The 14,690-nt window shown below is 32.9% G+C and overlaps 1 protein-coding gene and 1 non-coding gene across 2 annotated transcripts; both read right to left on the reverse strand.

Moving 5' to 3' along the window:
- Positions 1-243: 243 nt before the first annotated feature.
- On the reverse strand, positions 244-1,654 carry LOC108820884 (probable WRKY transcription factor 65). The gene is made up of 2 exons (XM_018593907.2): positions 1,317-1,654; positions 244-1,174 (listed from the first exon to the last, which is right to left on the reverse strand). Exons 1-2 carry the CDS (start codon positions 1,421-1,423, stop codon positions 502-504), a joined length of 780 nt encoding a protein of 259 aa, XP_018449409.1. The 5' UTR covers positions 1,424-1,654; the 3' UTR covers positions 244-501.
- Positions 1,655-13,654: 12,000 nt separating this feature from the next.
- TRNAE-CUC (transfer RNA glutamic acid (anticodon CUC)) lies at positions 13,655-13,727 on the reverse strand. The gene has a single exon. It is a non-coding gene; the product is annotated as a tRNA-Glu (tRNA).
- Positions 13,728-14,690: the final 963 nt, after the last annotated feature.

Here is a 14,690-nt window from a genome sequence, read left to right on the forward strand (position 1 = left end):
TTTTTTTGTTTATTTATTTAAATAATTACTTATATATATAGAGATAGTAAGGATATAAGAATATTTTGCCTCTTAATTAAAAATGTATTTTGAAAAATATCTCTTTAGTAATGATAAACATGAATAACTGTTCCAACAATGTGGTAAAATGAAAATTCTTATTTCTTTCTCAACGTTCTATTCTTGAGTCTTGACCAATGTGAAATATAAAATAAAGTGACATCAGTTACATACACATAAAAATGGCAACCATTTTTATTCAGCCAACTAAATTGCAATTCAACCCACAAAAATTTAAACTAAATCCAGAAAATTAAATAGAGGAAAAGAAGAATTCTCAAAGAGTAGTATAGTGGCAAAGAAATAAAAAAAAGGAAAATACATAATCGAATCGTACTTTTTGTTTTTGTTTTTAATGATAAGTGTAGCGGGAAGATCACCAAAGTAGCGCCGTGCGTACAACGCTTCCCATGTGAGCGACAATAAAAATACCACCACGTGTCAGAAGATCTCCACTTGTGACCCAACTACGCTACTCCGGTGACTGAACACCAACGAACACTCCGGTAACTCGCCAAGATCGGCGAACAAAGACTCATCCTCCTCACCCATCGGGAAGAACACCGCCACGTCATCCGCCGTCGTTGACACAGCCGTCTTTTTCTCCGATGAGAAAATGGGACTCTCAAGAATCGTGGAAGAAGTCGTCTCCATCTCACTAAACCAAGCAAACTCGTCGACGACGCAAGACGGCGTCGTTTCGATCTCCCTCCCCATAACCATAAGCTTACTATTACTATTACCATCCTCTTCCAGCTCCACCACCTCCTCGGGTACTTCTAGTTCGGGTTCGGGTTTGGGTTCAGGTTTTGGTTTTGGTCCGTTTCTAGAAGAAGAAGAAGCGAGAGGCCAAGGATGGCTGTGCTCAGAGGTGTAAGTGATGATAATCATCGTTGGATCGTCTCTGCTTCTCTCGACTTGCTTCCTTGCCGGACAACCTTTTGTGCTACTACAACGGTAATAACCTCTAGGGTAAGGAGATCCCTTAATGGGCTTTTGGCCGTACTTACGCCAGGCCCATGAATCTGACGGTGGAGTTGTGTCGCCTTTGTGCCGAGATCCTTCTATTTCTTTCATCGGTACGTTCACTACTCTCTTCTCCATGGATCTCCTACTGTTATGTATTAACAAGTACATGAATATACGAATATACTTTAGTTAATACTAATTGTGTTTTTTTTTGTAACTTAATACTAATTAGTGTTCAGTGATATAATTTCATAATTTGAATAAAAGATGTTTATAATTATATGTACCTTCGCTTGGGTGAATGAGAAGAGATGCCTGCGTTGAAGGTTGGAGAGTTTGGTGATTCGGGTCCGGTTTCTTGACTGCTTTCCTGATCATTGTAACCTCGCTTCATGTTTATATCTTCTATAGAGTATATAGTTATATATTTATAAAGATTGTGCTAGGACTAGGAAATAAGTGTATATCAATGATATCGACCAAGAATCGAAAATTTCGTCGATCTCGCTTTTTGGAAGAGATCTGAGTTGCAGAAGGAAGACGAGGAGTAGAAGTAGAGAGAGAGATAAGAGAAGTAGAAAATGGAGAGAAGGTGGAGACGAGGAGGGGTTGTGTATGAAAGAGGACGTCCGAGCATATGTCAATTTAATCTCTACTAGTTAATATTTTAAACACTAATAATACTTTATATCCTTATCATTCAAGAGATGGACCCCAAATGATAGTTATTTTAATAGATAATAATTTGTCTATAAGGCGATGGTTACATATGATCACACCCTTTGTTTATGATATAATAATTTTATTTCTTGGTTTGAAGATGGGGTTAGGTATTAATAGTATACACTTATTCTGTTTTTGTCTTTATTCACCACTGTTCAAACCCTTTTTTGACAATGTGTTTAAAATGATTGGAAGATGATTAGAGTCATGGGGTGGTGTAGTTTGGGTGAACAAGGAAATGGGAACGTATATGATCAAACCATTGGTTGAAAGATTTGTTTGAATAGATCTAAAGTTGATTTCTATCCTTTTCAAGAACTTTTCTATTCACAAAAGTTTATTAGTGTCGCATGTACGAAAATCAGATAAGGGTTAAATGTATTTGTCAAATCCGTAGTAATGTTCATCTTATTCATCACATTTACGCATTTGAATTGGTTATATATATCTTGATTTATTAGCTATGGAATCATAGATAAAACTTTTATGTTAATGTTGATAAAACCTTTTTAATCATCTATTTATTGTTTTGACTTTTAAGTATTAGATTGCATATATAATTGTATAATATATTACTGTTTAAAGCTCTACTACTTGTCTAATGGATGAGTTACATATCCACTTTTCTCTTTATGTATATAACTTTATGGATTTGTTGGGCATCTTGTGTTGGCAATTCCAAAAACTCTAAATAAGTTTCACTCCAAAGTACATGCCAAAACTATGAGTAGAATATTAAAATTAAAGTTCTTGTGACCTTTTCCTTCACCAAAAGCAACATCATCAGCTGATGAAACGCATATATAATATAGGTAGTCATGTCTGGGATTTAATAACTAGAATTCTTATTCTTAATCATATATATCTAGATAATCTTATTTATGTGTGATGATTATCGTTTACTGATCAAAGTTTACCCTTTCTTTGCGCTGATCTCAATTAGAGACAATAAAATGGAATATATGGACTGATCATCCATCCATAGTACGTAAATGATAGTATATTTAATCAGGAAATTCTCTCCTCCTCCGAGCAGAGGTATCACACACCGAAATTCTCACTAGCCAGTTTTGTCATTCTTCTTGTTTTTTTTTAAAAAAACTAGAATATCTTTAAACGCACTTCATTTTTCATCATAAACACTAATTCAAAGTAATACGAAACTCATTCTAAAATAAAATAAAAAGTAAAACTATTCTCAAAATAAATTCAAGTAATTATTTTATTTCTTTATTTTTCATTTATCACTCAATTTTTTATTTCTAAAATCAAATATATATGGTTACAATCTAAAAAAGGAAAGGAACTTGATGAAATTTTCCCGCTTCAAGAGACATGGAGCTCCAAATTTAGGTTGGGAGGTACGTCATCTTCAGGATCCATTTTATTCTTCACATATACCTTCTCTGTTCTCCTCAAAAATTCCAGATGCTTATATAAGCAACATCTAACTCAATCTACTTATTAGGAAGTTAATGGATATATGAGTGTGCTACCTCGTCTTCGATTTTCCAGTCTGTTATTTTGGTGGTGATCTAGATTGAATAGATTATATTTTCACGAGGGTGAGTCTTTCTTCTTCTTTTCTCTCACTCCTAGGTTTTTTTTTCTTTCACTTGAGAGACTTGTAGAAAACTTATTGTTAGATTTTTTTTCTTAAACCAGGTTAGGACAATTGAGATGTGCCATCAACTATTTCTTTTTTCACAAGTATGTACTTATGAATTATGATTAAACCCCAGTATATGACTCTTTCGTGTTTGGATTCATGCCGCTTTCGGTAGAGCTATGGCAGGGTGAGTCTTTTTTGTATGTCCTTCTGGTGGAATATTAAATTTAGAATGCATCATCTGAATACAAAGGGGCGGCTCAATGGTGTCATGGACCCTACGACAAAAATAAAATAAAATTCCAAACTATTTTTTTTAAAGAAAATCTGATAGATATTTGTTTTTTTCAAAATACTAGAAGTATCATTAAAAACTAAACTGTGCTAAAATAAAAATATTTTCATATCAAAAATTTTATGTCCTTTTCTTATATTTAATATTTTTACATATATTTTTTTTAATCAGAACTTATATATTAAGAAATAAAGGCCAATGTATTGGATTCGGATGATCGCACTGCTTGTCCTCTTATCTAATCTGATCCTGAATACATAAATTACATGTGAGCTAAAACGTAACTTATGTCTTTTTAAATAGAAAAATAACTTAAGTTACAATTTAGAAATAAGACACAATGAATATTGTTTATAAGGTTGAAAAAGTAAAAATAATCGTAGGAAAAATGTAGTAGTGAACTAGAGATAAACATTTTAACGTTATTCTTTTATACTATGTTCCTATGGAGACAATATGAAATCAAGACTTTTAAACTGCTTTATCATTAAATATATTGCAGCCTTGTGTTATTCGCCTTACAGGACAAAATTTACCGATATAGTTACAATATTATTTCAGATAAATATTTTATTTATATCAACAATGAAAAAAGCAAGTGGTATGAATTGATGAGCAAACAACATTTCGCGTGTTGGTTTGGCTTCTTATTGCCGTCATCTTCGTCATTTTGTCCAGTTTGAAAAACAAACGCAGCCCCCTATTGTCGATTTGCCATATATCTACATACAACTTTGCTAGAATCCATTCAATTCACAAATCTTGAAAATATGACAATTTTTAGAATTATTGTAGAAGTATATAACGTAATTAAACACACACACAAAGTTATAGAAAGTACCACTAAGAGATCCATGATTGGTCAAGAAACAATATGCTAAGTTTTTTTTTTTCTTTCTCAAATTGAATTATATTAGAAACGGGCTTGGTCCAGACATTGGCAACAGCCAAAAAAACAACAAAAACAGTAAAAAGCCCAAACAATAATACGGGCTGGAAATAAAAATCAAACGGACCCTCGGTCCACCACGTCCGTCCAATCCTTCGCGTGACCCAGATGAGGGATTAGGTTGAGGAGACCCGCTCGCCACGTGGCGAGATCTGCGCCATCAACGTGTAACACGTCGTTACTGCCTCAAACTCAATCTCATCCGTTTCACCATCGCCGGAATAACCATCCTCGATATCCTCTATCGTTAGAGCTCAGAAATCGTCGAGCCTCCAACCAGACCAAACACCGTTCTCAATCGCGTTGTCTTCACACCGGAGCGTTCAATCGAACCTCGAGAACTCCTCCGACTATGAACCACCTCAAACCCTAGACACACGAACCGAGAACCTCTTCTTCCTTGCAACTCGTCACCTCACCGGAGAGCTTGCTCATCTACAACGACTCATCCGCCATGACCAAACCCACCTTAACGGCAAACTCGCCGAACTTGAAACAAATCGAAACTAAAAGCTTTCACCCAAAGAACCCGGGTTCCAGACACGACAGCGCGAAGCTTTGCTAGCCTCTGCTCTCCGTCACCAAAAGCCGGCAAAGGCGAATCTGAGGAAGACTCTCTTCCCGGTAGCTAGAACCGGCGTTTGTGGAACTGCGTGAGCTTCCACCTCCCGGAGAAACCACCACTGAATAAGCAAACAAACCGCTCTCACTCCACCGAAGACCTCAAGACGACCGCATCGTTGCTCCAGCACCGAACCACCGTATGGATTAGTAGCGGAACCAGAGCTCGGACAAAGCAATCGCTGGCAGGGAAGCGGAAGAAGAGCGGATAGGGACAAAAGAACCTAAACAAACCCCTCTCCGGTGCCGGCACGGACGCAGACGCGCCAGCTGCGCACCAGAGGAAAAGTAACTCTAACTTTCTCTCTCAAGGTTCGACCAACCTATCTTCCAACAATATGCTAAGTTAGATTTTTTTTTCCGTAACACCACTTTTTTTTTTAACACCACATATGCTAAGTTAGATATTTTTCATAAGTTTTAGTTAAAACATAAAATATACAACTATTTCATAAGTTTTGACAGGGAAAGTTGCTGATTATTTGAATTAGCTGAAATGTACTAATGCGTGAAGCAATGTGGCTACGATATAAATCAATTCAACAATAATATAGCCACGATTTGGCAACCTATATTTATATATGTTATAGGTTGACTGCATTAAAATATATAATTGGTGGCTAATCTCATGAAATATTATATTTTAAGAAATGGGATTAATAGTTTGGCATCTCTAAGACTCTGACTTTTCCTAAAACCTCGCCGTGGTTTTTGTACAACATGTCATGAATTATTTTTATGATTCCAATATGTCTAGATATTTTTTTTTTGCTAAAGAATATTTCTAGATATTTGTTATCCTCTTGTATTTCTTTCTAACCAATATTTCTAAATTAATATAAGTATTTTCATTGCTCCTAAACTTATTTACTCTGAAAAATGCAAGATTAATAATCTTATGTATACTATATGACTCATGCTCATTATTATGTCATAATGGAACCCTGTAGTGTTCTAGGGATCTCATTGTTTGATAGTGTTTGTTTAAATACACAAAAATACGCAACAGAAGGCGACAGGGAGAAATTCCTTCAATCTCCCAATACATCACTGAATCATAGACACGAATGTACGTAACAGGCTTTAATCTCTTTGACGCATGTAAAACAATATATGATATGAGAATTTGCAAAACTTTCCGCCTTTAGTTTTATGTGCTTCAAGCTTGTGTAACTTTTATTCTTCCTTACAATTATATGAATTTGTTGTAATCATAAAAAATGGCTTTAAGATAAATACACTATTGTACACTAGTAGCAAATGATTTTATACTCAAAAGTAATCCTATAGATAGTAAGTATAATTCTGTGATGCTGCTGAAGCTTGGTTGTTGGCAATCTTTACGACTTGAGCAGTACTAGTTCACTTTTCTAAAAGTTATAAACGTAAATTAACTTTTTTAGAGAGACAAAATCTATTAGCTTTGTTTTACGGAACCTTCCAATTAATAAAAAAAAAATATTAAGGGTTATTGGTTTTGTGATTTTATAATCCATATTCAAATTCATTGTTATTGGTTCTATGATTTTAAAATCTATATTAAAATCCATTGTTATTGGTTTTATGATTTCAAAATAGATTTTAAAATCAAGTATTATTCAATAATAATGATTTGTTTAAGGATTTGATTTAAAATTGGATTAGAATGGATTTGTGAGTGATTTTAAGTTAAAAATACAAAGGAGCAAATATTGCATTGAACCTTGTTATTTTGACAAGTTCGTATATGTATTGCATATGTTAATTATAAAAGGCACTAACAAAAGATACGAGACTTTTCAAATTGCAAATTGAACGTCCCATTCGACGTGTAACCACAAGAGCTGGTCAAGATTATATAGAAAATGTGCTAAAAAAAGATCCTCTTCACTTTAGAGAGTTATATCAAATGTATCCAGATATTTTCTTGAAGTTATGCAATCTCATTCGAGAGAAGACAGGGTTAACTGATACAAGATATATTAGCCTTGAAGAAATGGTTGCATCTTTTCTCTTGGTAGTTGGCCAAAATGCAAGGTATTGCTATACACGAGATACTTTTAAAAGATCCAAATTTGCTATAAGTGAGAACTTTCATAAAGTTTTGCAAACTTTAAACCAAATTTCACCAAGTTTCATGGCTACCGCTGGACCTGGAATACCTCAAAAGATTAGGGAAAATACAAGATTTTATCTTTATTTTAAGGTACTTATATATATATAATTTTATCTATGTTCTTATCATTATTATTTTGATCATATATTTGTTATATTTTTAGGATTGTGCAGGAGCTATCGATGGTACACATATATTTGCAATGGTACAAAAAAAAGAAGCATCTGCTTTCCGAAACCGAAAAGGAGATATATCACAAAATGTATTGGCTGCATGTAATTTTGACCTTGAGTTCATATACGTACTCAGTGGATGGGAAGGTTCAGCTCATGATTCAAAAATATTAAATGATGCTTTAACAAGGAACACAAATCGACTACCAGTTCCGGAAGGTACATATAAATATGTATAATATATACTGTAATCCTTGATAATATTTCCATAAATAATTATTTATTTTTAAATATCAGGAAAATTTTATCTGGTTGATTGCGGTTTCGCATTCGTCGCAACTTTTTGGCTCCATATCGTGGTGTTCGATACCATCTACAAGAGTTTTCTGGTCAAGATTCTACTCCACAAAATGACAAAAAGTTGTTCAATCATTGTCATGCTTTTCTGAGAAATGTTATCGAGAGAATTTTTGGTATATTCAAATCTCGATTTCTAATATTTAAGTCTGTACCTCTTCTTCCTTATAAGACACAAACGGAAATAGTACTTGCGTGTGCTGGTTTACATAACTTTCTTCGAAAGTTCTGTCGAACAGATATTTTTCCTGAAGAAAAAGATTCTGATGACGTGCAAAAACTTCAAGAAGTTAATAACAACGATGAAGAAATTCTTGCAACTCAAGATCAACAAAGAGAACAAGCCAATCAAATGAGAGCGACAATAGCTACAAAAATGTGGACAGATTTTATGTTATCATAATATACAAAATGCTAAACACATATTATAGTTTTTATATTTATTTTATTACAGAACTGAAATTATTTATTATTATTATTTTGATTACTCCTTCATATACGAAGCAGTTATGTTACTACTGTTTTTTTGGTTCTGACGTTCTGTCCTTGTATATTGTACTTTTGTACAAGTAGTTCTCATTATGTAAGTTGTAGTTCTCATGAGGTGACGAGCAAAAGCATTGAAAATAAATTTAGTTCACTTTCAAATGTTATCTTCGTAAGATACAAATTGTATCATGTCAATTCTATACATTATAATTTGACTGAAATTCTAGTTATTTTGATTCAAATAAAAGATCCAAATTTGCTATAATTGTATCATGTCAATTCTAGTTATTTTGATTCTGAAATCTATACCATTGATTCTGAAATTTATATATTTGATTTTAAAATCAATGGATTTATCAAAATTTCTAAATCCAAAAAAGATTCCTAAGTTAATCAAAATACTACAACCAATAACCCCCACTAAATTTTTGATCGTCAAGTAAAGAATAAGTGCCTATCCATCTCCGCTACCAGAAATCAAAGATTCGGAGCGCTTCTTCTTCATAAGCATAAACTCCCAAGGCTTTGGGTAGAGGCGGGCATTTTACCCGATACCCAAACCCGTATCCGAACCCGGCCGAAAAAATCCGAATCGAAACCGAACCGAAGTAGCAAAATACCCGAATGATATTGAATTATGAGAGATTGGATATCCGAACCCGAACGGGTAATACCCGAACCCGAATGGATATCCGAAGATAACCGAACATATGTATACTTAGGTATATATTCCTAGTTTACTTCTTTAATTTTATTCAAAATGTTTATTTTTATTATGCACATAGTTCAAAATTAGATAATTTACATATAATTGAAAAAAGTGAATTTTTACTCACTTAAAATACATGTCAAGATTTTTATTTCATGCATTTTTAAAAAACTACATCCAAAATTTAAAAATAATAATCAATTTATTATCATTTATTTGTAAAATGTTATCTTCAAATTTATTAATCATTCAATTATTAGAAAATAAAAAATCAGTTAAGTGAAAATTTATATTTTTTAAATACAAAAAAACTTGAGAAATGAAAAATTTAATATTTTTTTTCCAAAATCTGAATATCCGAAAACCCGACCCGAAATACCCGAACCCGAACTAAAAATATCCGAACCCGACCTGAAGTAAAGAAATACCCGAACGGGTATTACACTCATATACCAAAATACCCGAAAATCCGAAATATCCGATCCGAACCCGAACGCCCACCTCTAGCTTTGGGTTTCTCTGTTTTTAGCTATAAGGTTTTTCTTTTCCAGATTCAGACACAAAAGGTTATACACATAATGTAGAAAAGTCCTTTTCTTTGAAAAAAAATTGACATTATATTCAAAAAAGAGTATGGTGTGTTAAAAGAAAGAGGTTTTGCAAGAATGGTTTTCAGTGAGGTTCTCCTCGTCAACTATGGACGTCACTATCCTCTTTTAAGTGAGCCTATGCCTTTAGGCATTCTTCCCTATTATTTGTTCTCACTTCTTTTTATTCTCTTAATGGGCTTTATATTCTAGAATGGGTATTATGTAATACTCGATTTTTTTTTTGAAACACATGTAATACTCGATTTATTTGACCCCTTTCCTTTTTGTTTTCATCTAGATCAGCATTCTTCATACTCATCTCTTTATAATATAAGATATTTTGGAAAAGATTGATGTTTCAAAATATAAGATGCTTTTATACTTTTAAGATATTTTAATTTTATTAAAAACTAGTTGACCATAATATTTTACTGCATATTTTATGACTGATAGTATATTTTAAATTTATACTATTAGTAATGTTATCTTCTAAAAAATAAGTTCTTGATCCTCGTGCTTTATGCAAAACATCTTATATTACGGTAGAGAGAATACATGGTTCTGCTCTTGTTTGCATTTCTGAATAATGCATAAATTTTAGCAAAATATATTACTCCTTTTAAAATATGTATGTTTATTGATAACAAATGTATGTTCCTACACATCAGACATCCTAAATTTTGATAATATATGTATTATTTCTAAATTTACATATTTAACCTAATTCTAAACCAACAACATTTTAAAAAAAAGGCAATTAATTTTTGGAAATTTACAATTCACCACTATTAACTAATAACAACTGTATTAACAAAATCATCAATAACATTTATTTAAATATTTATCTTTTGGGAATAGAGGAAGTTTTAAATAAGGTAATGAATACATGTTGGTGATGAAGGCAATGTTTCTCCGTACTGACTTGGCTTGAGCATATATCCGAATGTGTGAAGAGCAAGAAGACGGCCGTATGAAAATGGATGAAAACAAAGGAAAAAACATAACTTTAATTGAAGTTCTTTTTCTCGTTAAAATGTTTCTCACCTTCTATATTTATACAAAGAGGAATAGAGATCTCCACAACTTCTCGGATGAACATAAACCAATGCCGCACAAAAACAAAGAAAAATATAGATTTACTTCTTTGCTGAATTTGATCGGTTGATCACATGTGAATGTTGAATTATTAGCGCAGAAGAATTACCGGGCAAATCTCCTTTGGCAGAGAACTCACTACAAAGCAATGCATAAGAAGATGCAAATCTCAAGTAATGGTTTCCTGCCAATAGAGATCTTGCCCTGTAATGCATTTTCACCTTTGATGCATCTCATTCTCCACAGTTGTAACCTGAAAAATTCAATGTTTGTATTTATATACAATCTTGGAGAGAAGGATATTCCATGGTACAATGCTACTGGAATGTAATTAATACTGAGAGGTTTTATTCCGACAATTATCTTTTCTTTTCCATATACAATTTCTTAAGGAATTTTTTTTCATGCCACAAGTTTTATGCTTAGACATTCCTAAATAAGTACTCCACCACTTTTTCACGATATTAGAATCCGTGTCACACAACAAACTAAAGTAAACAAATCGAACATGCATTTTTCAGTTCACAATATTCAACGTTTATTTTTAATTTAAGGAGTTAATACCAATGTATATTTCCTAACATGTGCTAATCTTGAGAATAACATGGCTTTATAAGTTTCTTCTACTTGTTACAACATATATTATATACTGTCAATTTGTTAAATTTAGAGCTCCCAACCCAATTTGCCTGATTTGGAAGGGTTTGTACAAGACTAGTTGAGATGGTTGTGACTTAAATAAAATGTGCCTGAGACCACTATTTAATGTGGAAAAAGGAAAAGAGAAGGTAAGTAATAAATTATATAAATTAGAAAGTGATTCTCAAAATGGAAGATCCGTGGGAATGTTCTTTCTATTTTATGAAGCTTCTAAATGAAGACACATAAACTGCAGAAGCTCGAAACTGCAATTTACATGCACTAATACTATACACATAATTATATACTCCCTTTGTTTCATAATAAGTGTCAGTCTGAGTTCATTTTCTTGTTACACAAAGAGTGTCACTTTACAATTCCAATGTAAATTATACTAATTTTCAGCTGAAAATTAATTGCAAACTGCATTGATTTTATAAATAATTTTATTTATCTAAAATATTATTGATCAAATAGGTATAATTAATTACAACTTACATATATTTCAACAATTTTCTTAATCTGTGTGAAAAATGTCACAACGATTCTCTTTAAGAAATGGAAGGAGTATGTTATTGCTGCAAAATAAAGTCAAAGCAGCTTTGTAAAAGATCAAAGTTCTATTTATGTCACAATATAAAAGTAAGTGTAGTCATTACTTTGGAGTTTCTTTCTTTGAAGATCCGTTCATTTAATTATTTTTTTATATTAAAAACGAAGTAAAGTATAATGAAGCTGGCATACTTTGTATCATATATATATATTCTTGGATCACTTTTTAAGATTTGAGATTTTGTTTGAAAAATGACTCAAGACAAAACGTTATTATTACTGGTATGTACAGGATATTCTTAAGTATATCCAACTATACCGAAGATCAGAAAATCTCATACATTTACCGTTCATGAGTTGTAACCTATGTTAATAATAAGCGTGCATGATGGTGAAATCATGCAGATATATAAAAAGAGTCCTTGAGATTGTACATGAGGTCAAGAAGCGATTTATACATTGTCATCTAAATAAAACTTATAACTTAAATCATCTTTGCTTGTATTTAAAAAATAAGAAATTCCTACATTTAGTTTTTATTCAAGAGTTAATACAAGACCGGCTTTGAGCTCCGCCTTGGAGTCATTATCTAGTCTATTATAGGCTTTTGGAGTCTCTTTGTTTAAAACGCAGGCACTGGTCTACTTGGTAAGAACTCACTATATATATATATATGTGTGTGTGTATATGTATGATTGTTCTTGTGGTTGCTGGCCTGTGGTATACTGGTATATGTACAGACGGACTAACAAGCAAAAATCGTAGCTAAAATAATAGTGATGCATTTTTTGACTAAAATAATAGTGATGCATTTGCTAACACTTTGAAAAAAAAACTTAAAAGATATGTAGAGATCGATTTCTGCATAACCCTTTTACTTTGGTAATTGTTCCAAAAGAATATTTTATGAGGAAGTTCCGGTCTGGAGTTGAATAACTAGAAGGCTGTCCACTTGACATTGCGTTTAGGATACTGCCTAGTGCATACATATATGCTCTAATGAAACATGGGATGTGCCACCGAATATGCTAGTATATAAGACATATATAATATGCAGGAAATTAAACCATATACACTCTATATATAGTGTTTCTGTGGCCAAAAGTTAGTTATTACTCAAAACAAAATGAAACAGTAGTAAGAAAATATCTATAGTTGGGAACAGAAGAAGATAATGCATGGTTGGGTTACAGGGCAAATACTCCATTGGCAGATAGTTTTCACTACATCTATATTATCTAACTACTAATATTAGTTGAGATGTATGAAAAAAATGCTTCACTGCCAAAGGAGATTTGCCCCGCAATTCATCCCATGCTAAAGAACATGCATGAATCATCTAGCAGAATCATAAGAGAAAGGTAAAAGATTTTATACAAGGTGAAAACCACAACCACTTATTTACTATTGCGTGCATTGACATCTTAGACGTTGTAAATTATCATAGGCTCATAGTTATATGACTGACCCTTTTTCTGAAAATATTTGTGTATGACTGATCTTAGTATAAGCAACAGCATGCATCAAGTTGAATTTGTTGAAGAAAACAACGCACAATTATAAAACAAAGAACTAGATGCAAGAATATAAAGCACTCATTTTTTTGGTCAAGAAAACAATGCACAATCATATCATGAAATCAAGCTCCGAACTGAGATCGATCTCACCGGCAAACTTTTACCACAGAGTCACAAACGGCAAGAGTTACTTCGAGTTGAGCAAAAAAAATCTCCGTTGCCGGAACTCGAACCCGGGTCTCTCGAGTGAGAGCCGAGTATCCTGACCAGCTAGACTACAACGGATTTTTTTAAAAAAACGTTAGAAACTATAAAAGAAAAAGCTTGCAGTAAGCAGATCGATCTTCCTTCCACCTCGTGCTTCTGTTGTTGCCTGTATAGTTGAGATAATAACCACACACTTAGATTCCTTCCTAAACAGACATAATGAACATGTAGATGAAAGATTCAAACTGTTCCAGGAGACTGGTCGACTGAGCAGCAGCCCAAGATATAATGCATCAAAACGATAGAAAATACAACTTACCCAAAAAAAAAAATACAACTTACGCAAAAGCTGATGAGTATCCAGAACCAGCACTTACGGCAGATGCAAGCTGCAGTAGTCCGGATTGAGGATAGGGAATCCTGAGTCCCTGGCCTTGCTGCTAGAGATGGATTCTGCACGTCCCCACCAACCTGATTTAACTAAAAACACTATAAATGAAATCAGCTATAAGAACAAAACATGCCAGAATCTTTCTACCAATCTCATTCTAGACATTTGAATCTGCTAAAATGCCTTATCACATTTGGATTTCTTGTTTGGTCAACCATCACGAACAGCGTTTTCAGTTGGTATGGAGGGCAGTCCACTAACACATGAGATTTGTCAAATTCCTAAAATAAATCAAATCTTGCATAGATGTAGCTGAGATATATTTAAAACAATTCATTAGTTTTAATGATGCAAACACGAATGATTGCATATTGAGTAGCTCTTAAGATAGTATAAATAGGTTATATTACACTATTGAGTTGTGAATACATTCATCTAGTAGCTACCATTACGGAAGGTTATAGTTTTATTATGTAGTCTAATATACCACCGAAAGAACATAGCAAGGACTGGCGAAAAATGTTATAATTACAAAAAAGCTCCATGCTGAGAGATGTGGTTCTTTTTTTTTCTTTTTGAAAACACAAAATTCAGCAGGGAGATGTGGTTCATTTCATAAATATAATGGGTAAAATAATAGTATCACAAGA

Source organism: Raphanus sativus, unplaced genomic scaffold (assembly GCF_000801105.2).
Source record: "Raphanus sativus cultivar WK10039 unplaced genomic scaffold, ASM80110v3 Scaffold1945, whole genome shotgun sequence".
NCBI classification, from domain to species: domain Eukaryota; kingdom Viridiplantae; phylum Streptophyta; class Magnoliopsida; order Brassicales; family Brassicaceae; genus Raphanus; species Raphanus sativus.